Source organism: Grammomys surdaster, unplaced genomic scaffold (genome assembly GCF_004785775.1).
Source record: "Grammomys surdaster isolate TR1022 unplaced genomic scaffold, NIH_TR_1.0 252, whole genome shotgun sequence".
NCBI lineage: Eukaryota > Metazoa > Chordata > Mammalia > Rodentia > Muridae > Grammomys > Grammomys surdaster.
Window position 1 is genome coordinate 712,047 of NW_021604693.1, and position 23,176 is coordinate 735,222.

Sequence of the window (23,176 nt, forward strand, 5' to 3'; positions counted from 1 at the left end):
GAGGAGAGGAGAGGAGAGGAGAGGAGAGGAGAGGAGAGGAGAGGAGAGGAGAGGAGAGGAGAGGAGAGGAGAGGGGAGGAGAGGAGAGGAGAGAGAACTGGAGAGACAGAAGAGGGATCACTTCTAATGAAAATCCCTGGGAGGTAACTATGTAGTTTCTGAGTCAAGAGCCCTAGAGTAGCCCAGCCAAGGCAGGAATTAGGATGTCTCATTAAATCAGTGACATAATAAGTTACCTAGATCTAGAAACAAAACCAGAGCTCATACTACAGTCTACCATAACAATAAGTGGAGAGAGTCAAGACATACTGGAAAAGAAAATGGAGAGTTATTTACTTGACTTTCCCCAAAAGGACATTCTCAGAGATAGACTATCAGGGTGAGATTAGTTATTCTAGGGTGGGCCTCCTTCAGAGTCTCTCCTTTATATACAGGATTTCTCCAGCCGTTTAAAGACGACAATGCTCCTGTTGAACGTTTTTTGAAAGAGTCCAGATGTCTCTGAGGAGTTCTGACACAAGCAACATAACTGGAAAGACAGGCTCAAGTCAGAGACAGTGAATGCAGGTAGCACTAGAGTTACCCAGATGGCAAAAGGCAAGGGCAAGAATATAAGCAAAAGAAACCAAAGTTACCTGGCATCATAGGAACCCAGTTCTCCTACCATAGCAAGTCCTAGATACACCATCACACCTTAAAATCAGATTTCAAATTTAAAATCACTTCTCATGATGATGACAGAGGACTTTAAGATGGACATAAATGACTCCCTTAAAGAAATACAGGAGAACACAGATAAACAGGTAAAAAGGCCTTAAAGAGGATACACAAAAATCCCTTAAAGTATTGCAAGAAAACACAATCAAACAGGTAAAGAAATTAAACAAAATCACACAGGATCTAAAAATGGAAGTAGAAACAATAAAGAAATCTCAAAGGGAGACTATCCTGGAGATAGAAAAGCTAGGAAAGAGATCAGGAGTCATAGATGCAAACATCACCCACAGAATACAAGAGATAGAAGAGAGAATCTCATGTGCAGAAGATACCATGGAAAACATTGACACATCTGTCAAAGATAATGCAAAATGCAAAAAGCTCCTAACCCAAAACATCCAGGAAATCCAGGACACAATGAGAAGACCAAATTTAAGGATAATAGGTATAAATGAGAGAAAAGATTCCCAACTTAAAGGACCAGTAAATATCTTCAGCAAAATTATAGAGGAAAACTTTACTAACCTAAAGAAAGAGATGCCCATGAACATACAAGAAGCCTACATTACTCCAAATACACTAGACTAGAAAGAAGTTCCTCCCATCATATAATAATCAAAACATCAAATGCACAAAACAAAGAAAAATACCAAAAGCAGTAAGGGAAAAAGGTCAAGTAACATATAAAGGCAGACTTATAAGGATTACACCAGACTTCTCACCAGAGACTGTAAAAGCCAGAAGATCCTGGACTGATAGCATACAGACCCTAAGAGAATGCAAATGCCAGCCCAGACTCCTATATCCAGCAAAAATCTAAATCACTGTAGATGGAGAAACCAAAATATTCCATGACAAAAGCTCTAAAACTCCAACACAAGGAAAGAAACTACAACCTAGAAAAAGCAAGAAAGTAATCTTCCACAAACCCAAAAGAAGATAGCTACACAAACATAATTACACCTCTAACAACTAAAATTACAGGAAGAAACAACCATTTTTCCTTAACATCTCTTAACATCAATGGACTCAAATTTCCCAATAAAAAGACAGACTAAAAGACTGGATACGTAAACAGGACCCAGAATTTTGCTGCATACAGGAAACACATCTCAGTTGCAAAGACAGACACTACTTCAGAGTAAAGGGCTGCAAAACAATTTTCCAAGCAAGAAACAAGCTGAAGTAGCCATTATAATTTTGAATAAAATCGACTTTCAAAAAAAGTTATCAAAAAAGTTAAGGAAGGACACTTCATACTTACCAAAGGAAAAATCTACCAAGATGAACTCTCAATTTTGAACATCTATGCTCCAAATGCAAGGACAACCACATACATGCAAGAAACTTTACTAAAGCTCAAAGCATACATGGCACCTAACACAATAATAGTGGGGGATTTCAACACCCCACTCTAAGCAATGAACAGATGATGGAAACAGAAACTAAACGAAGACACAATGAAATTAACAGAAGTTATGAACTAAATGAATTTAACAGGTATCTACAGGACATTTCACCCTAAAACAAATGAATATACCTTTTTTCTCAGCACCTGATGGTACTTTCTCCAAAATAGACCATATAATTCGTCATGAAGGAATCTCATGTCTCAGTTTAAACTTAAAAATTAACTCCCCCAGAAACACATCCTGGGAAAAGCACACCCCAAAACTTACACACACAATCCAGGAGAAGGGCCCAAGATAAGAGGATTGAAGCTTATCAGGAAGTTGGGCCCTTAACATAATATACCTGGGTAAACAGGAACTACTTAGCTAACACTCATTATTATAAGCTAATATGCAAATCTGAGTTACCTAGAAACTGGGCTGGGAGCAGCTGTTTGAGGTCAGCCTTTGTGGCTATTTTCTAAGAGGTGATTTAAAACTACCCTCATGATCTCTGTGAAAATTCGTATAAAAACTGCTCTTAGCTTTAGCTTGGGGTTCCTCTAGCCTGCATGCAGGGGAACCCCAGTGCACTGGTTATCAATAAACCTCTTCCTTTTGCATAGAATCCTCTATCTGTGGGTGTTTCTCCAGGAGCATATCTCCTGGTTTGGATTTTAGGATCCAACATTTGGAGGTCCTACCGAGATATGCATGCTCTCTCAGACGCTGCAGCTCAGGGATCAGTGGTCAGCTCAAGCAGGTTTGTGTGCTTTCTGTTTTGTGTCTGTGAAGTGTCTGGGCAAGCCATGGAGAGCAATCTGTTTTGGACCCTGGGAGAGGGTCAGGTTTTGAGTTCTGGGAACTCCTCTGTAGTGGCCAGGTGGTGGGGTAGATGTGCCAGCATGCTGCAGGTCATGGGACACTGGAGGATGTTTTAGAGTCCCTCTGGGAGGTAGGATCAGAAACGGTCCTTCTCCACCCAAAGGTGGTCTGCTTGCAGCCACCACTGCCTAGTGTGGCATCTGTTGCTCTCTTGTGGTGGTCTCATGTAGGTTGTCCATGTCTGATTCTGTTTGTATTGTTCATTGTCTGTAGTGTTGGACTGCTAGTTTACTTTGACTGACCTACTATAGAACAGACACTTTCTACCTCTCTCTCTCTCTCTCTCTCTCTGACTCTTGACCACTGGACTAAAGTTAAGATTAGAGCTCATAATTTATCAGTAGAAGTGAAGAAATGACAGACCTTGTGAGCCTTGAAGTGGCCATTTTTCAGATGGCATGGCCACAGGAAGGATCCTTCTTTCTAGAGAAGGTTAAACAGATTAAAGAAAGAATTTTTCAGAGAGGTCCCAATGGACATTCAGACCAGATCCCCTACATAATCGTCTGGGAAAATCTGGTTCTCTCTCCCACTCTATGGGTCTGCCTATTTGTTTCACTTTCAGGCTCACTGAGTACTGAGGTGTTTCCATTGAGGGACAGTAATGAGGCGAGGAAAGCCTCACGTCCTGTGGGAGAAGACAAGGAAAAGAATACCCTACCCACCTCAGATGCTGACCTCCTCTTATTAGACCCCCCTCCTCCTTATCCTCCAGCGCTTCCCCCAACGGCGGCCCCAGCCTGCCTCTGGGGACACAGAGGACTGCAGCTCCAGTGAAACCCTTGGCTCCCCCGATGGAAGGGGGCCAGGAGGGTATGGCTGCTGTGACTTGGAGTAGTCAGGTGATCCCAGAGACCACTGTCTTGAGTCTGTGGGCCTATGGGCCCCCCAGTGCTCAGAGCCACCAACCTCTCCAGTATTGACCCTTTTCATTGGCAGATCTTTATAACTGGAAAACTCATCACCCTTCTTTTTCAGAAAACCCCCAGGCTCTGACCGGCCTGATTGATTCTCTCCTCTTTTCACAACAGCCCACTTCGGATGATTGTCAGCAGCTCTTACAGACACTCCTTACTACTTAGGAAAGGAAGCATGTCCTCTTGGACACCAGGAAGAACGTCCCTGGAACAGATGGGAGGCCCACCCTCCTGCAAAATGAGATAGATGCAGGGTTTCCGCTGACCAGACCCGACTGGGACTTCAACATGCCTGAAGGTAGGAAGCATCTGAAGGTCTATCACCAGACTCTAATGGCAGGTCTCAGAAGGGCTGCATGGCACCCTACTAATTTGGTCAAGATAAGAGAAATGGTCTAAGGGCCTACTGAATCCTCTTCAGCCTTCTTAGAATGACTGATGGGGGTGTTTTGTGGTTCACTCCTTATGACCCTACATCTGATAAGCATAAAGCAACAGTGATAGTAGCCTTTATTGACCAATATGCCAGTGATATTAAAGAAAAAGCTGCAGAAGTTAGATGGATTACAGGACAAGTCCTTGAGAGATTTGGTGCAGGTAGCTGAAAAGGTGTTTTATAACAGAGAAAGTGAGGAAGCAGAAATAGCAGGAAGCTAGGGAACTAAAGAAAGAAAATAGACATGAAAGGAGCTTGACTAGAATCTTGGCCACAGTGGTTATGAAGAGTTGAGGGCCAGGTGAGAGAGTACTGGGCAACCGAAGGAGGCCTGTGGATAAGGATCAGTGCACCTATTGCAAAGAAAAAGGGCACTGGGCAAGAGATTGCCAGAAGAAAAGTGGGGATGGACCCCGCTGAGCCTGAAAGGAAGCTCCAGGCCATAAAATACTAGCCCTGGGTGAAGACAGTGACTAGGGAGGAAGGGGATCAGACCTTCTTCCTGAGCCCAGGGTAACCCTGAAAGTAGAGAGGAAGCCCACCCAGTTCCTGGTGAACACTGGGGCCCAACATTCAGTCCTTTTACAAACCATGGGCCCATTGTCTGGCAAGAGGTCATGGGTCCAGGGAGCTACTGTCAATAAACAATATTCATGGACCACCCGAAGGACAGTGGACCTTGGCATGGGCTGGGTGTCCCACTCATTCTTAGTCATTCCAGAATGCCCCTACCCTCTTTGGGCAGGGATGTGCTTGCAAAGATTCAAGCCCAGATTCACTTCCTCCCAGAGGGCCCCCAAGTAAAAGACAGACAAGAAAATGTGTTACATGTGCTGACTAAAACTCAAGGATGAATACCGCCTCTTTGGCTACTCAAAAGAGACTCCCAGAGATGTGAACTGGTGACTGAACCAGTTTCTGCAAGCATAGGCAAAAAACGCAGGCATGGGTGAGGCTAAAAACCAGCTGGTGGTCTATGTAGAGCTAAAAGCCTTGGCCACTCCAGTAACAGTCCATCAGTATCCAATGAACAAGGAAGCCGGAGATGGAATTAGACCTCATATCCTCAGATTGCTAGATCTTAGGATACTTAAAAGGTGTCAGTTGGCATGGAACACACTGCTGCTTCCAGTACAATAGCCAGGTACCAATGACTACCGACCGATGCAAGACCTCTGTGAAGTAAACAAATGGGCAACGGACTTACATTCTACAGTACCAAACCCATATAACTTGTTGAGGTCTCTTCCCCCAGAAAGGACTTGGTATACTGTACTGGATCTTAAAGATGCCTTCTTCTGCCTCTGACTGAGCCCGAACAGCCAACCAATCATAGCTTTCGAATGGAAGGACCTGGAATCAGGAATAGCTGGACAACTTACATGGACTCGGCTTTGACAGGGTTTCAAGAACTCCCCTACCATTTTTGATGAGTCTCTACACTGGGATCTCACCCCATTTGGAGCAGGAAATTCCCAGGTAACTCTGCTTCAATTTGTAGATGGCATTCTCCTTGCTGCCCCTAACAGAGACATGTGCCTCAATGAAACCTACCAGTTACTAACTGAACTGGAGAAATTAGGATACAGGGCCTCTGCTAAGAAGGCCCAGATCTGCAGAAAACAGACAGGATCACTTTCACCTAGGCCACTGGGCTGAACCTAGCCACCTTGCTGCTGGACCCGAACTTCGAAACACCAACTCATGACTGCCAGCAAGTGCTTGTGGAGGCACATGGCTGGTGAAAGGACTTGACTAACCTCTGGTGGATGCTCAGGTAACCTGGTATACTGATGGTAGAAGCTACTTTGAAAATGGGAAAAGGAAGGCGGGGCCACAGTGGTAGATGGACAAAAATTAATATGGGCATGGGCACAACCCAAAGTTACCTCTGCCCAGAGGGCTGAGCTGATAGCACTGACAAAAGCCCTAGAGTTGGAAAACGATAAAAAGGTTAATATTTACACAGATAGTAGATATACCTTCGCTATGGCCCACGTCCATGGGGCCATCTACCAGCAGTGAGACCTCATCACACCAGCTGGAAAAGAGATTAAGACTAAGACTGAGATTTTGGAGCTACTTGGGGCACTATACTTGCCCTCTAAAGTGAGTATTATCCACTGCCCTGGCCACTAAAAAGAGACCTCACTGGTCACAAAAGGAAATAATATGGCTGACAGAGAAGTGAAGAGGGTAGCAGGTGAAATGGTTTTTGCCATGGCTGTGACAGAAAGTAAAGCTGACCCCACACCTCCATTCCTATATATGGCCCAAGATCTGGCCCTAAAGACTAAAATTGAAAAGAAGTTTGATAAGGACTTGAAGGTGTGGAAAACCCCAACTGGAAAGATAATTCTGCCCCAGAAAGAGGCAAATGAGATGGTGAAACAAATGCACCAGTGGATCCACCTCAGAGTTAAGAAACTTATAGCCACCATGTTAAACACCAAGTTCCACGTACTTGGACTCACATGGCTCGTTGAGGATATCGTACATACATGTGTATCCTGTCAGCAGGTAAATGCCTGCAGAACCAAGGCCGAACCTTGCAAACACCTCTGAGGAGATAGAATGAGAGCCTATTGGGAGGTAGATTTCTCTAAGATCAAGCCCACCAGGTATGGTAATAAATACCTCCTAATATTCGTAGACACCTTCTCCAGCTGGGTAGAGGCTTTTCCAACAAAGAAAGAAACAACAATGGCGGTGGCGAAAAAGATTCTAGAAGAAATCTTTCCATGGTTTAAGGTGCCAAAGGCATTTGGCTCAGATAATGGGTCTGCCTTTATTGCTCAGGTAAGTCAGAAATTGGCCTAGTACCCAGGGATTGATTGAAAGCTTCATTGCATTTACAGACCCCAAAGCTCAGGTCAGGTAGAAAGAATGAATAGAAATTTGAAAGACACCTTGATTAAATTGTGCATGGAGGTTGGCAATACAGACTGGGTGATGATCCTTCCTCTGACTAATTTTAGGGCTAGAAACACCCCTTCAAGGTTTAACCTAACACCTTTTGAGATTCTGTGTGGAGCACTTACTCCTCTGACCACCTTAGGAGAGGTTATTGAACCTACTTATCATAGTAACAGTGATTCGTATGCTAGGTTAAAAGGATTTCAGGTGGTGCAGAAAGAAGTGTGGACCCAGCTGGCCCATGCCTATAAACCTGGGACCCCGAAAACATCCCATAGATTCCAGGTCGGAGACATGGTCAACATCCGATGGGACCGAGCTCAAACTCTAGAACTGCGTTGGAAGGGACCATTTCTGGTGTTGCTGACCACTCCCACTGCTGTGAAGGTTGATGGACTGTCAGCCTGGATCCACACCTCTCATGCGAAATCAGCTCCAGAGGGACCATTGCCCAACTGGACAATCTAGTGCACTCAAAGTCCACTCAAGATAAGGGTCAAAAGACAGACTAGGGCTGACTGACATGATCCTGCTTGAGGTACTTGTGGTCTGGACCATGATCCCATTCCTGGCAGGAAGGCCTGGACTAGCCCTTGGGGGTAACTCTCATGCCCCTCAAAAGTTGATGTGGAAAGTACTCTCACAAACTGGAGACTCTATAGTAGGTCCATCTTATTGCCACCCCTAAATTGTAAGAGACCAGAAACCTCCACCCCCCCCCCAGATGCCAACCAGGTCTCCTCAGCCCACGGTACTCCTGGCAGAGAGTTCAGATGGGTTGGAGCCCAGATTGGTCCAGATGGTAGAGTGGGCTTTTGAGGTGATAAATTCTACTAACCCAAATGCCATTCAGGCTTGCTGGCTCTGTTATGATGCAACCCCTCCCCCTTTCTATGAGGCTGTAGGGCTCATAGGAAATTACTCGACTTCTAACTGATCCTCAAGCTGCTGCTGGATCTCTCAAGGTTCCAAGATCACATTGATCTCTGGACCAGGGCTCTGCCTGGGAAATGTCCCACACACGAACTCTCACCTGTGCAATACCACCAACCATGTAGCACAGGAAGACAGTGTTTGTTACCTGTTCCCCACCCAACCCCTCCAAAGATGGTTGGTGATCATGTAGAATAGGACTCACTCCCTGTGTTAATTTCAGGGTGCTGAACCAAGCCCAAGACTTCTGTGTCATGGTCGAGCTAGTGCCTAGGCTAATATACCATGCTGAAAATGATCTCCTAGAAGTCTCGGAGGGAAGACTCCACAGGTCCAAGAGAGAACCCATTAGCATGACTCTCTTGGTCCTTTTGGGTGTGGGGATAGCTGCAGGGATAGCCACTGGAGAAACCACCCTAGCTTTACAGCCTGAGTACTACCGAGATCTTAGAGAGGCTATCGATGTAGATATTCAGGCAATGGAAGATTCAATCTCTAAATTACAGGAACCCTTGGCCTCTCTTTCTGAGGTAGGCATGCAGAACAGAAGGGGATTAGATCTCCTCTTCTTCCAACAAGGTGGGTTGTGTGCAGCCTTCAAAGAAGAATGTTGTTCTTACATAGATCACTCAGGAGTAATCAAAGATTCCATGGCCAAGGTCTGAGAAAGGCTGGATAAGAGACAAAGAGAAAGAGAACAGAATCTAGGATGGTTTGAGTCATGGTTTAATAAATCTTCCTGGTTTACTACTTTGGTTTCCTCCATAATGGGACCTCATATAATCTTGATTCTATTGTTCACTTTTGGCCCCTGCATTCTAAATCACTTGGTTAGATTTGGTAATGAACATGTTAATACCATATAAGTGCTTATACTTAGACAACAATATCATGCTGTACACCAGAATGAAAACTTGTGATTCCAAGATTGGAATCAACCGAAAGAAATGGGGGAAATTGAAGGAATCTCAGGCCTCATTTTAAACTTAAAAATTAACTCCCCCAGAGACACATTCTGGGAGAAGAACACTCCAAAGACTTACACACACATTCCAGGAGGAGGGCCCAAGATAAGAGGATTGAAGCTTAACAGAAAGCTGGGCCCTTACCATCATAAACATGGGTAAACAGGAGCTACTTAGCTAACACTCATTGTTATAAGATAATAGGCAAATCTGAGTTACCTAGAAACTGGGCCTGGGAGTGGCTGTTTGAGGTCAGCCTCTGTGGTTATTGTCTAAGAGGTGATTGTAAAACTGCCCTCATGAACTCTGTGAAAATTCGTATAAAAGCTGCTCTTAGCTTTAGATGTTGTTCATCTAGCCTGTGTGCAGGGGAATGCCAGTGCACTGGTTATCAATAAACCTCTTGCCTTTGCACTGAATCCTCTGTTCATGGGTGTTTCTGCTGGAAAGCATCCCCCAGTTTGGCTATTAGGGTCCAACAATCACAAAACAGGCCTCAACAGATACCAAAAGATTGAAATAATCCCTTGCATCCTATCAGATCACCATAAAATAAGGCAGGTCTTCAATAATGACAAAAACAATGGAAAGCCCACATACACATGGAAACTGAACAGTGCTCTACTCAATGATGACTTGGTCAAGGAAGAAATAAAGAAAGAAATTAAAGACTTTTTAGAATTTAATGAAAATGAAGGCTTGTCATATCAAAGTTTATTGGACACAATGAAAGCAGTGCTAAGGGGAAAACTCATAAAAAAGAAAAAGAAACAGAAGAGAGCATACACTAGCAACTTGACAACATATCTGAAAGCTCTTGAAGAAAAAGAAGCAAATACATCCAAGAGGAACAGATGGCAGGACTAATCAAACTCAGGGCTGAAATCAACCAAGAAGAAACAAAAAGAACTATACAAAGTATCAGCAAACCAAGGAGCTGGTACTTGGAGAAAATCAACAACATAGATAAACCCTTAAGCAGACTAACCAGAGGGCACAGAGACAGTATCCAAATTAATAAAATTAGAACTGAAAAAGGAGACATAACAACAGAAACTGAAGAAATTCAAAAAATCATCAGATCCTACTACAAAGGCCTATACTCAACAAGACTGGAAAATCTGCATGAAATGGACAATTTTCTAGAGAGATACCAGGAATGAAAGTTAAATCAGGAGCAAATAAACCATCTAAACAGTCCCATAACCCCTAAAGAAATAGCAGCAGTCATTAAAAGTCTCCCCAGAAATTAAAAAAAAAAAAAGCCCAGGACCTGATGGCATTAGTGCAGAATTCTATCAGGCTTTCAAGAAAGATCTAATATTAATTCTCTTCAAACTATTCCACAAAATAGAAACAGAAGGAACACTACCCAATTCATTCTTGAAGCTACAATCACAATCATACCTAAACATCACAAAGACTCAACAAAGAAAGAGAACGTCAAACCAATCTCCCTTATGAATATTCATGAAAAACTACTCAATAAAATTCTCACAAACTGAATACAAGAACACATCAAAACAGTCATCCATCATGATCAAGTAGGCTTTATCCCGGGAATGCATCATTGTAATCCACTATATAAACAAATTCAAATAAAAAACACATGATCATCTCACTAGATGCTGAGAAAGAATTTGACAAAATTCAACATCCCTTCATGGTAAACAGTCTTGGAAAGATCAAAAATTCAAGGCCCATACCTAAACATAGTAAAAGCAATATACAGCAAACCAGTAGCCAACATCAAACTAAATGGAGAGAGACTTGAAATAATCTCAATAAAAATAGAGAGTAGACAAGGCTAACCACTCTGTCCCTACCTATTCTATATAGTACTGAAAGTCCTAGCCAGAGCAATTAGGAAAACAAAGGAGGCCAAAGGGATAAAAATTGGAAAGAAAGAATTCAAAATTTCACTATTTGCAGATAATATGATAGTATACTTAAGTGACCCCACTCTTCCATCAGAAAACTCCTAAACATAATTAAAAAATTTCATCAAAGTGGCTGGTTATAAAATCAACTAAAGTTCGCGGCCAGCCTGGTCTACAGAGTGAGTTCCAGGACAGCCAGGGCTACACAGAGAAACCCTGTCTCAAAAAACAAAAACAAACAAATCAAAAATCAACTCAAACAAATCAGTAGCCTTCCTCTACTCAAAAGGTAAACAGGCTGAGAAAAAAAGTTAGTGAAATGACACCCTTCACAATAATCACAAATAATATAAAACATCTTGGTGTGAATTTAACCAAGTAAGTGAACGATCTGTATGACAAGAACTTCAAGTCTCTGAAGAAAGAAATTAAAGAAGATCTCAGAAGATGGAAGGATCTCCCATGCTCATAGATTGACAGGATTAATATAGTAAAAAAAAAAAAAAATAGCCATTTTGCCAAAAGCAATCAACAGGTTGAACGCAGTCCCCATTAAAATCCCAAGTCAATTCTTCACAGTGTTAGAAAGAGCAATTTGCAAATTCATTTGGAATAACAAGAAAACCAAGGATAGCAAAAACTATTCTCAACAATAAAAGAACTTGAGGAATCACCATCCCTGAACTCAAGCTGTACTATAAACCAATAGTGATATAAACTGCATGGTATTGGTACAGAGACAGGCAGGAAGATGAATGGAATAGAATTGAAGACCCAGAAATGAACCCACACACCTATGGTTATTCGATCTTTGACAAAGGAGCTAAAACTGTCCAGTGGAATAAAGGACAGCATTTTCAGCAAAATGGTGCTGGTTCAACTGGAGGACAACATGTAAAAGAATGCAAATCAATCCATTCATATCTCCTTGTACAAAGCTCAAGTCCAAGGGGATAAAGTTCTTTCACATAAAATCAAATACACTGAAAATAATAGAAGAGAAGTTAGGGAAGAACCTTGAATACTTTGGCACAGGGGAAAAGTTCCTGAACAGAACTCCAATGGCATATGCTCTAAGATGAAGAATTGACAAATGGGACTTCATAAAATTGCAAAGTTTCTGTAAGGCAAAGAACACTGTCAAAAGGACAAAATGGCAACCACTACATTGGGAAAAGATCTTTACCAATCTTACATCTGATAGAGGGCTAATATACAATATATACAAAGAACTCAAGAAGGTAGACTCCAGAGAGCCAAATAACCCTATTAAAAATGTGAAATAGAGCTAAACAGAGAATTCTCAACTGAGGAAACTCAAATGGCAGAGAAGCACATAAAGAAATGTTCAGCATCCTCAGTGATCAAGGAAATGCAAATCAAAACAACCCTGAGATTCCACCTCACACCAGTCAGAATGGCTAAGATCAAAAACTCAGGTGATAGCAGTTGCTGGTGAGGATGTGGAGAAAGAGGAACACTCCTCCATTGTTGGTGAGATAGCAAGATGGTGCCACCACTCTGGAAATCAGTCTGGCAGTTCCTCAGAAAATTGGACATAGCTGAGGACCCAGCTATAGAACTCCTGAGCCAGAAAATGCTCCAAAATATTACAAGGACATATGTTCCACTATGTTCAAAGCAGCCTTATTTATAATAGCCAGAAGCTGGAAAGAACCCAGATGTCCTTCAACAGAGGAATGGATAAAAAAAATGTGGTACATTTACACAATGGAATATTACTCAGCTATTAAAAACAATGAATTCGAGAAATTCTTAGGTAAATGGATGGAACTAGAAAATATCATCCTGAGTAAGGTAACCCAATCACAAAAGAACACACATGGTATCCACTCACTGATAACTGACCAGATAGTATTAGGCCAGAAGCTTGAAATAACCAAGATTCATAGACCACATGAAGCTCATGAAGAAGAAGACCAATTGGGGATGCTTCAGTCCTTCTTAGAAGGAGTAACAAAAATACTCTATGGAACAAATATGGAGAAAAAGTGTGGGACAGAAACTGAAGGAACGGCCGTCTGGAGACCATTCCAAATGGGTACTCATCACATGTGCAGTCACAAAAGTTAGACACTGTTGTGGATGTCAGGAAGTTCATGCTGACAGGAGTCTGATATAGCTGTCTCCTTAGAGGTCTGCCAGAGTCTGACATATTTAAAGGCAGATGCTGACAGCTAAACACTAAACTGATCAAGGGATTCCCAATGGAGGAGTTAGAGTGAAGACTGAAGGAGCTGAAAAGGTTTGCGGCCCCATGAAGAGAGCAACAATACCAACCAGCCAGAGCTCCCAGGGTCCAAAACACCAGCCTGGGAGCACTTAGGGAGGGATCCATGGCTCCAGCTGTATATGTAAGGGAAGATGGCCCTGTGAGGCATAGGTGGGAGAGGAGATCCTTGGTTCCATGAAGGCTGGATGTTAAGTGTGAGGTAATTACAGGGTAGGGAGGTGGGAGTGGGAGGATTGGTGGGGGCATATCCTCATAGAAGCAGGAGGAGGGGGATGTGATGGGAGGTGGGGAAAATGGGAAAAAAAGGAGGTATAGTATTATTGCAGGAGGTATTTCATGAGGGCTTCGAAACTTCAAAAACTCATGTCATTTTCTGTGCCCTCTCTCTTCCTGCTGCTTTAAAGATAAGATGTGAGCTCTTAGTTGTTCCTGTCACCATGCTTTTGCCTTGCAACCTCTGAAACCACAAGCTCAGTTAAACATGTCTTTTTGTATTTTGTTTAGTGAGCATAGCCTTTAACAGCTTAGCCATCTCTCCAGGCCTAAAAGTGTCCTTTTATATGCTGGTCTGATCATGAAGTTTTGTTCCAGCAAGAGAAAAGTTACTTAACCCAATTCATAAGATTTTTCATATATTTGATCCAAGTTAGAGGAGATTTTCTGTAGTGAGATGAGGATTATCCCTGCTTACATCACAAAAGAGACAGGGTACTGAGATTCTTGAGTCTAGAGATCATATTAGTCTAGGAAAATGAGAATTCTAAAGTTTAATAATGAGATGATCAAAGATCAGCCCTGGTACTGAAGAATTAACATCAAGTGCCAAGAAGGGAAGGGGACTTTTACAACTAATGATATTGGAATAAAAAGATGATGATGAAAGCCTGGGGAATACCATCCTCCCCAGTGAGGAACTCTGAGTTACTCTGGCTATCGTGAGAAAACAGATTTAATTCCCCATGCAATAGATTCAGAGGAGAGTTATTTATTTTTCGCTATTTTTATAAAATAGTCGTCTTTTCTGTTTTCGAAACTGTTGTTGGATTGAAGGCAGAAGCATATGATATTACTTTATTCTACTTTTAGCTTACCCATTTCATTACCCATTACCAACTCTCTTCTTGTGAACTTCTGTTGGGTCCATGTGGAGGAAACCCAGGAGGTCTTTCCTTGACAGTGAGTCCCAATAATAAGAGAAAGGCCACAGAGTTTTATTATTCATGGTGTGTGTAGATGGTCTAGGTGTACCCCCCAGTTTAAGCCAGGATGGGCCTGACTTAAATAGGGAGGGGGAAAGAGGAGGGGCTGGGAAAAGGAATAACTTAATTAGCTATGCTTCTTGGCCTTCAGGTAACTCATGAATATGGAAATCTCTCGAGGCTGAAGCCTGTAGTCACTCCCTCTCTAGCCAAAAATGACTGCAAGGTACAGATCAAACCGAGATCATGCCATATGTCTGAATTCTGGATTCTGAGAGTGCAGAGGAATAGATGCCTGTCCCTCACAAGCAATGGACACCTGTTGGGTCTCTGGGCTATTTCCAGCCAGTGCTTAACCAAAATCAGCCATCCTACTACAGTCCCACAATTCCCTCTCTTTTCTTTTATAAAAAGAGGGGTATCACTGTGTCATTTGTGGTGAAAATTTTGGATGAGGAAGTAAAAAGAAAACACTTTGTAGGCCAGAGGTGGTTAGCACAATTAAGTCACATGGTAAGGGGAGATGAGAGCGTGGTAGAGAAGGCAAGGGATCATTAAGTCAATTAAATACATGTGGTACAGTTTGAAAGAAATGACATCTGATTAATCTAGATAGACATGCTTTCCTCACTAACATGTAACTTAAGCTATTTCACTTTGGCAAAAGAGTTTGTCTGTAGCTGGAAGGTCTGGATCTGTCTTTAGGACTCGAAGAGTGTCTAAGAATGTAGCTTGGCATCCCGGGCAGGTTCCAGGAGGTGGCGGTGTCTCCAGGTCTTAGCATGTCTCTGGAGTCTGCAGTCAGACGGTTTCTGGAAGGATGTAGCTTGACGTCCCAGGCAGATTCCAGGAGACTGCGTTGTCTCTGTTGTATCTGTGGGTATACCTGTAGGATAATCACAGGGAAGCAGCATCCCTGGCAGGGGGATGTCTGCAAAGGCTGGGTATTAAGCATTAAGTCACTTGGGAGCAAGCACATCATGGTCTGTCATTAAAATCTTGGAAAGGCAAAGGTGTTTGAGGAAATTTTAGTCCTGGAAGGTATCCTTGAGTCTGTTTTTGGATGGCTGAGGGGGAAAAACTTCATGTTAATTATGTATCTGGGATAGGCAGCAACAGTTTGTCTGTGAAAGGAAATTAGTTGTCAGTTAAGGATTGAAAAATGGTGATCAGCAAGTTGATTTAACCTATGGAATTAGATTAGATGATTTTTGAACCTTCGAGAAATCCTTAAAAGTTGGGAAAAAAAAAGAGAAAAAAGTTGAAAAAAAATGTTGGACATGTATCATGAGTGTTAGAGAGAAAAGGAAACATTGAAAGAAAAACAAGAAAAGTTTCCATTGAAAAGCACGAACATTGTTGTTTTAGGTGTTCCTGTTAGGGTGAAAAGGAAATGTTTAAACAAAAGGCAAGAAAATTTTGGGTTGAAAAGCATTAAAACTTGGGTTAAGTTTTATTCATTTTATGTATTTAAGTACACTGTATCTGTCTTCAGACACACCAGAAGAGGGCATCAGGTTCCATTAGAGACAGTTGTGAGCCACTTTGTAGCTGCTGGGAATTGAACTCAGGACCTCTTGAAGAGCAGTCAGTGTTCTTAACCACTGAACCATCTCTCCAGCTCTACTCTTTCATTCTTATTCATCATAGTTCTTGGTATGTTAGCTAGAACAGTAAACAAGAGGAAGAAATAAAGCATAAGTGAAAAAGCAAATCGTCAAATTAAGCCTGTTTACATATAATATGATTCTGTACTTAAGCGATACTGGAGAGCCCACCAGGCAGGAAATACTTGGATCTCAAAAACATTTTCATCAAAATAGCAGAAAACAAATCAATTCACAAACATCATTGTTTCCTATGTGCAAATACATAAAAAAGGATGCAAAGAAAAATTGATGCAACCATATTCAGATCATTAAGTTGATCTCTGAAAAACAAGTAATTTTTTGCTCACATGGAGTTTGTACACTCAGGGAAACTGTCTATGTCTAGACTGTACATTGTCACGACCATCAAGAGAACTATGTGCAAATTTTGAGTTCACTTCTATTACACTCTCTCAGTTCCTGCTTTAAGCCTCTGTGTATCTGTCTGTCCTGGATGTATTATAGGGCTGTACTTACCTAATAACTTACACTCTGTTTCCCACCCTTTCATTGAGTATATTTCAAAGTCTGTCCATATATTAATACATAAAATTGTTTTGTTATGTAAAATTATATTTTCTTTCTTCATATCAATACTTTAGCAGTTTCTGGGAACCAGAAACCAATGTATGAAACAGGAGACAAATAGTCCTTTGATATAATGAGACTTCATGAAAATGAGCTGTGCTCCCCCCCAAAAAAAAAACTCACCATGAGAACCATGGAGGAAGGCAGAGGCTAAACTTCTGCCACAGCAACTTCCACATCCTCTTTTCTGGTTCCTGCATGAAGCTGACTGACTTGGGTGTAAAGGGACTTTCCAGAAGCCCAGTTATCTCTGCTCCATCCATCTGGCCCTTTGTCTGTCAGTTCACTCTGGGTGCTCCCTATTCCTCCTTTCACAGCTTCAAAAAGCAATCTCTCCGTTACTGAGGAGTCTCAAAATTTGGTAAAGTTAAGACGATTCTGATTTTCTCCCTGAGACAAATACAATGAGCTTCTGCTTTTCCGTACAGTGTTGGGTCTCTTGAAGACAAGTTCTGACCACATAGTGGGTAAGGAAGACCAAAGTCTCTCAGCTGAGTGGTTCCTGTGTGGAATCCTTTGGATCATGCTTATTTAAGCTCAGTGATATGCAGTCTATTCGAATTCATGGCTGTGAAACATGAGCTGCCTCCTTCTTCCATAGAATAAATATCTGAGGCTTCCAGACTCTCATGAAATCATGACAGAATAAGGAATATCTTTCAGTGGAGGAAAACATGTGGAAGGTGTACACATTCTTGTTCCATTTTTGGAATAATCTGGTCAAATGCTAGAAAGAAGCCCACCAGGGTAATTGCTCACTCATGTCCTAAAAGTGACCTAACCCATGTGAAGCCAACATCATAATCTAACACCAACTCCAGATAAGTGCATTATAAGAAAACAAAGTATACATAAATATCTCCTATAAGCATAAATACTATCTTCAACAAATATCATTCATAAATCACATAACAAAATTCCAGTAACTAAAATATCACACATAAGATGTTGATCCCATTATAGCACATCACCCATATATGTGTATCCATGTGATTTCTTTATGATGTTATTATAATTCCCTAATATACCATTTCAGAACATTTTCTATTGTTGGTCATGCAAATTTAGTATAATGCTGTGTAACAAGTTTAATATACAATGTACAAATACGATTTACCCTATTATACAATGTTGGTTAAACAACCCTTCAAAACAAGTTATTATCACTAATCACAGCAACCAAGTAAAAGTGGAAATAAACATAATAATGGAATGAAGAGAGATAAAGAAATAGCATTAGCCAATTCTCAAAAGCTGTTCATTATAAACACTCACCATAAACTAAGGATAGAGAACTCTCTCCACTGAATTAAATCCTACTAAAGATACTAACATTAGCATCATATTTAGTGGTAAGAAATGAGAAATTTCACATTAAGTTAGGAAGAAGACAGCAATGTCCATTCTAGTCATACAATTTCAACCTTGTACTTGAAGTCCCAGCTAATGAAGTAAGACCAGTAAATGAAGGTTCCCCTATTCAGAATGAAGATCTACAATTGTCATTGTTGGCTTATTATATGATTTTCCATGTAGAAACTCTAAATGATTTTGTAAATTTACTTTATTGAATTAAGCAGTGGTGTGTGTGTGTGTGTGTGTGTGTGTGTGTGTGTGTATTGCCGTCTACATGGATGTTCATACTAACGGAGAACAGAAGATGTCAGATTATCTGGAACTAGAGTTGTGAGCCACTATGTGGGTGCTGGAAATTGAACCAGAGGCCGCTTGAGGAGCATCCAAGTGCTCAAAATCACTGGGCCACCTCTGCAGTCCCCAAAGAAGTGATTATATCACAATGACTCAAGATTGATTTATTAACATGTCAATTGCTTTTGCATATGGCAGCAATAGACAGTTTAACTGAAAGTATATCAACATTATGTATCATTTCCACACCTTTCACACATGGTTTTACATGAATGCTATGTTTTACATGAATGCTATGAACTTGGCCATGAAAACACTATATTAAATACATCAATTACACAAATGATATTACAAAGCATGTTAACAATGCCTCACCACAGAACTCATTCAAACACCAGTGTGTTGGTGGTTGGCAATTCTTTACATTTTTTATTGGATATTTTATTTATTTACATTTCAGGTGTTATCCTCTTTTCTCATTCCCCCTCCCCAGAAACCTCCTATTCCATCCCCCCTCCTCCTTTTTGCTTTTATACCATTTTAATTACATGCAAATGTTAAGGTCAGTTCTAGATTGGGGAACTAGCAATACAATAGATGCAAATAGCCAAGGAGCAAGCAAGACAATAAACACAAATAGTCAAAGAACAAGCAAGGCACTAAACAAAGTCCCCTGTTCACTCACGTGATCACTACCTCTAAAGGGCTTATCAGGAAGACCAAAATATCTATGCCAACTTCTCTGTCCTAGCCCAAAGTCATTTTCATGTCTGAAGCTTACTTCTTTGTTCTAGCCTAAGATTTAGATTCCTGCCTGAAATTACTTCTTTGTTCTAGACTAATGTCAGATTCCTGATTGAAGCCCATTTCCTTGTCCTTGAAGAATGTCAGATGCCTGCCAAGCAGTCCATTTCCTTTTGAGAGGCCACACAATAAGTATGTGGTAGTAACTGAAGGGTCCCAGGATCCCCAAGAGAGGTGAAAGACCTGATTGTTATATTGAACTCTAAGACCCAAACCAGGGGGATGCGCTTTCACAGAAACACTCACAGACAGGGGATTCACTACAAAAACATGAGGTTTAATGATGATAATGATGATGATGATGATGATGATAATAATAAACCAGTGAAGTGGGGTTTCCTTGTACACAAACAAGAGGAACCCCACACCAAAGTTGGGAGCACTTTTTATACCATATTCACAGGGCTTATATGGGCAGTTTTACCTCTTAATCAATAACCACGAAGGCTGACTTCAACAGCCATTCCCAGGCCCAGTTTCTAGGCAACTCAGATTATCACATTATCTTTATAACAATGAGTGTTAGCTAAGTGACTTCTATTTGCCCAGGTGTATTATTAAGGGCCCAGTTTCTTGATTAACCCTTATCTTGGGCCCTTCCTCTGCAATGTGTCTTTGGAATGTGCTTCTGCCACGATGTGTCCTGGGGCAATTAATTTTTGAGTTTACCGTAACCTGAGATTCTTGAGACCTGAAATTCCTACAGTTATTCAGTTATTTTTCTTTCTGAAATCTGATTTATGCTTGTGGTTTTTGTTATTGAGCCAAATACATTGTTCTCAATAAAAAGGACAGGCTCTCAAAGTACAGTGAGGAATTTGGTGATTTATAATGAATGAAAATGTAACATTAAAGTAAGAAAAAGTCAGAGAGACATGAAGTTAAGAATCTTTAGGACAGGACTTTCCTTACTGTCATGTAGTAAGAACAGAGGAGGCATCAGTCAACAAGAGCCCACAGTAAGGTGAAGAGAAATAGTCTTAATCTAGTGTGGAAATGCTGTATTCTCTGTCCTCTCCCTGAACCTAAACACACTTACTCCTGGACAATACTGAAAACATAAACCCCAGATTTTCTTTAAAAAACAAAACAAAAAACAAAAAACACTTCAAATCCCCAGACATATTTCCCAGAATCTGCCACCAGGAAGGGATACAGTGCTCTCTTCTGTTTGGCTCCCAGATGAATATCAGATCTGTCTCTGATTGTGCCATGCCTTTAACTGCAGAATCCCAAAAACAAGGAGGATCAAGCCAACCGTAGCCATCCGGAAGATGTTTTCCACTGTATGATCCTGGGTTTTTGAGACTGGAGACATTACACAAACAGATCAGGGCAGAAAACCTCACTCCCAGATGAGTGGATGTCCAACCACAGCTCCTGAATCTACTGGATAAAGAAGACTTGATTCTTTGCATCTCACCCTTAATGGAGAACTTGAATTACTCACCTGCCTTGGCTTCGGATGAGTTGATAGTCTCAGACACTCCTGAAAAACAAATGGTAAAAGGTAGGATGTATGAAGTACTTAAGAAACCCGGGCCTTTCACATGGAATTCATGTTATTTCTTTTATTGCTTGGATATTAGTCTGATCACATAATTTCTTGAAGATTCTTTCCCTGCTAGGGTAGAGCTATCTCTGTTTTATTCTTAATAAATTCTACTCCAGTTGAATTCTACTCCAGTAGAGCTCCAGTGCTCACCATTTATTCAGAATATTAGTCCCAGCACAAGTTTTTCTGACTCCTAAGAGCTACAGATAAAAAGAATGTTCTGCCACTTAAGAATTAATGAAGCCTCTGTTAGTTTCTGTTCACCAGCTGAGGACCCAAGTTCGAAGGGTGATGCCTCCTCCTCAGGAGTTCCTGAAGTTGGGAGGACAAAGGAGAATGTGACTTTGCCCCCTTTACCAACAACAGCTAATTCCCATGTTGCTTTATTGCATATAGCAAAGCACAAATGCATCAATGCACACATACATACACATTGATGTATTCTAGTAAGATGTGATATATGTCTTCAGAGAGTGGTAAAATAATGAACTTGTAAAACATATTAACAAGACATGTTGGGGAGTGGTGGCACACGCCTTTAATCCCAGCACTCGGGAGGCAGAGGCAGGCGGATTTCTGAGTTCGAGGCCAGCCTGGTCTACAGAGTGAGTTCCAGGACAGCCAGGGCTATACAGAGAAACCTTGTCTCAAAAAACCAAAAAAAAAAAAAAAAAAAAAAAAGACATGTTAATCTGAATGGATTTGTAATAATAAATACATTTAAACCTATGATATACATAATTACCAGTTTATATTCTATATACAAAAATAGAGATATAAAATGTGAGGCAGGAAAAATGTGATATGCAAGAAATTCTGCTTGCCAGACATAAGTGCAACTAGAAGTCATTACATTAAGCCATGTAAATCAGACTCAAAAAGACAAATACCACAAAATATGTTCACTCATAGGTGTTATATAGACATGCATAAATTCATATATATAATAGTTTTCACGTCTTATTAAAGAATCATATTTTTGCAGCAGACAGAGGCCAATAAAATGTCAACTGGTCAAAATGCAGAGAAGTGACCATGAGTGCCTAGCTCTAATTAATACATATACAGCACAATTCCTGTATTGAAAACCAGGGGAATGTCATGGAAAACGTGTCAAAAAGATTGTTAAGAGCTGGCTGACCAGGATGCTTGATTTGGGATTTTGTATTCTAGATATTACAGGGTGGGCGTACCCATAATATATCAACAATATGGTTGCCTAAAAAAGACCTGAATAATTACAATAACAATTGTCATACCAGTGTGGATGGAGGAAAATTCACAAGTTTCTATGCCTAGATAAAGACTTACAGGTAGTAAATGGCTTCTGAGAGAATGTTTTTTTATAGGGAAGAACCACCAAATAGATTATTCAATTCTAAGTGGTCAGCCCTAAACAAATGTACATAGCAGTAACAGCAAATTGACCATATATGTTTATGTTATATGTATGTGTGTGTGAAAAATAATTTAAAAAGAAATGCCCTTAATTTTGAGAGGGATATAGGAGAAGATGAAGCACAGAGACAGAGATAAAGGATATGAATGATGCAAAGACAGTATACATCTATGAAATTCTCAAAGTTTAAATTAAAAATAATATCCGTGAGGATGAATAGTAGGCTCAGCCACTTAGAGAACTGTCTGTTCTTTCATGGAACCCAGGTTTGATTCTGAGAACTCACACAGTAGCTTGCAACCATTTGTAAATGCAGTACCAGAGGGTTTGATGCCCTCTTCTAGCCTTCAGTGGTATTGCATATAAGTAGCTTACAGCCATACAAGCAAGCAAAACACCAATATACACAATAAAGTTAGATACATGTGTGACTGTGTTTGGGTATATTAAACTGTGAGTAGACTGAGAGAATGTCTGATAATAGAGGGATGGGAGAAAAGGAAGTGCCATTGTGTGACTAGAGTAGAATTACCCAATATCCTTGGAAGAAAACATCTTTCTAAGACTTGTCATTATCGAAAATGAACATATGCCAATAAAATATTTTAAGGAAGCAAAAATTTTACCTTACTGATGTCTCTTATCAGTCAATCAAAACTATTGAAAACCCATTGGAAGAGAAATAACCTACATAAATGTTAAATAAAAATAATGTAGACAAACTAAATGCTTTCTTTTGTATACTTCATTATTTAGAAAATACAATGCTCCAAAAGCCCTAACTTGGAAATTATTAACTAGGTCATTGGGTAACTCAGTCATTCTCCCTTTAACATATATAATTTTTATGAAAAATTATAAATACTTTGGTTATACTACTAATTATCCATTTAAAATATATATATATAGAGAGAGAAAGAATTGATATCAAGACAAAATTTTCTAACTCATATGTAAATATCATCCACTCATCTGAAGATAGTGGGTTAACTTTCTTTTGAAATCATATCGTAAATGAAATTTAATAATAATGATAAT

At 40.6% G+C, this 23,176-nt stretch overlaps 1 protein-coding gene across 2 annotated transcripts in view; it reads right to left on the reverse strand.

Annotated features, from left to right (window-relative positions):
- Window positions 1-14,504: 14,504 nt before the first annotated feature.
- The window catches only part of LOC114627334 (leukocyte immunoglobulin-like receptor subfamily A member 5), an 11,092-nt gene continuing 2,420 nt past the window's right edge, over window positions 14,505-23,176 (reverse strand). The window contains exons 4-5 of one of the 2 annotated variants that reach the window (XM_028775074.1): window positions 20,635-20,673; window positions 14,505-15,379 (exon numbers count right to left, since the gene is read on the reverse strand). In XM_028775074.1, the coding sequence (XP_028630907.1) occupies window positions 15,213-15,379; window positions 20,635-20,673 (206 nt within the window). In that variant the 3' untranslated portion in view covers window positions 14,505-15,212. Of the gene's footprint in view, window positions 15,380-19,440; window positions 20,493-20,634; window positions 20,674-23,176 lie in introns of those variants that run through there. The other variant, XM_028775075.1, reaches the window with a different exon arrangement.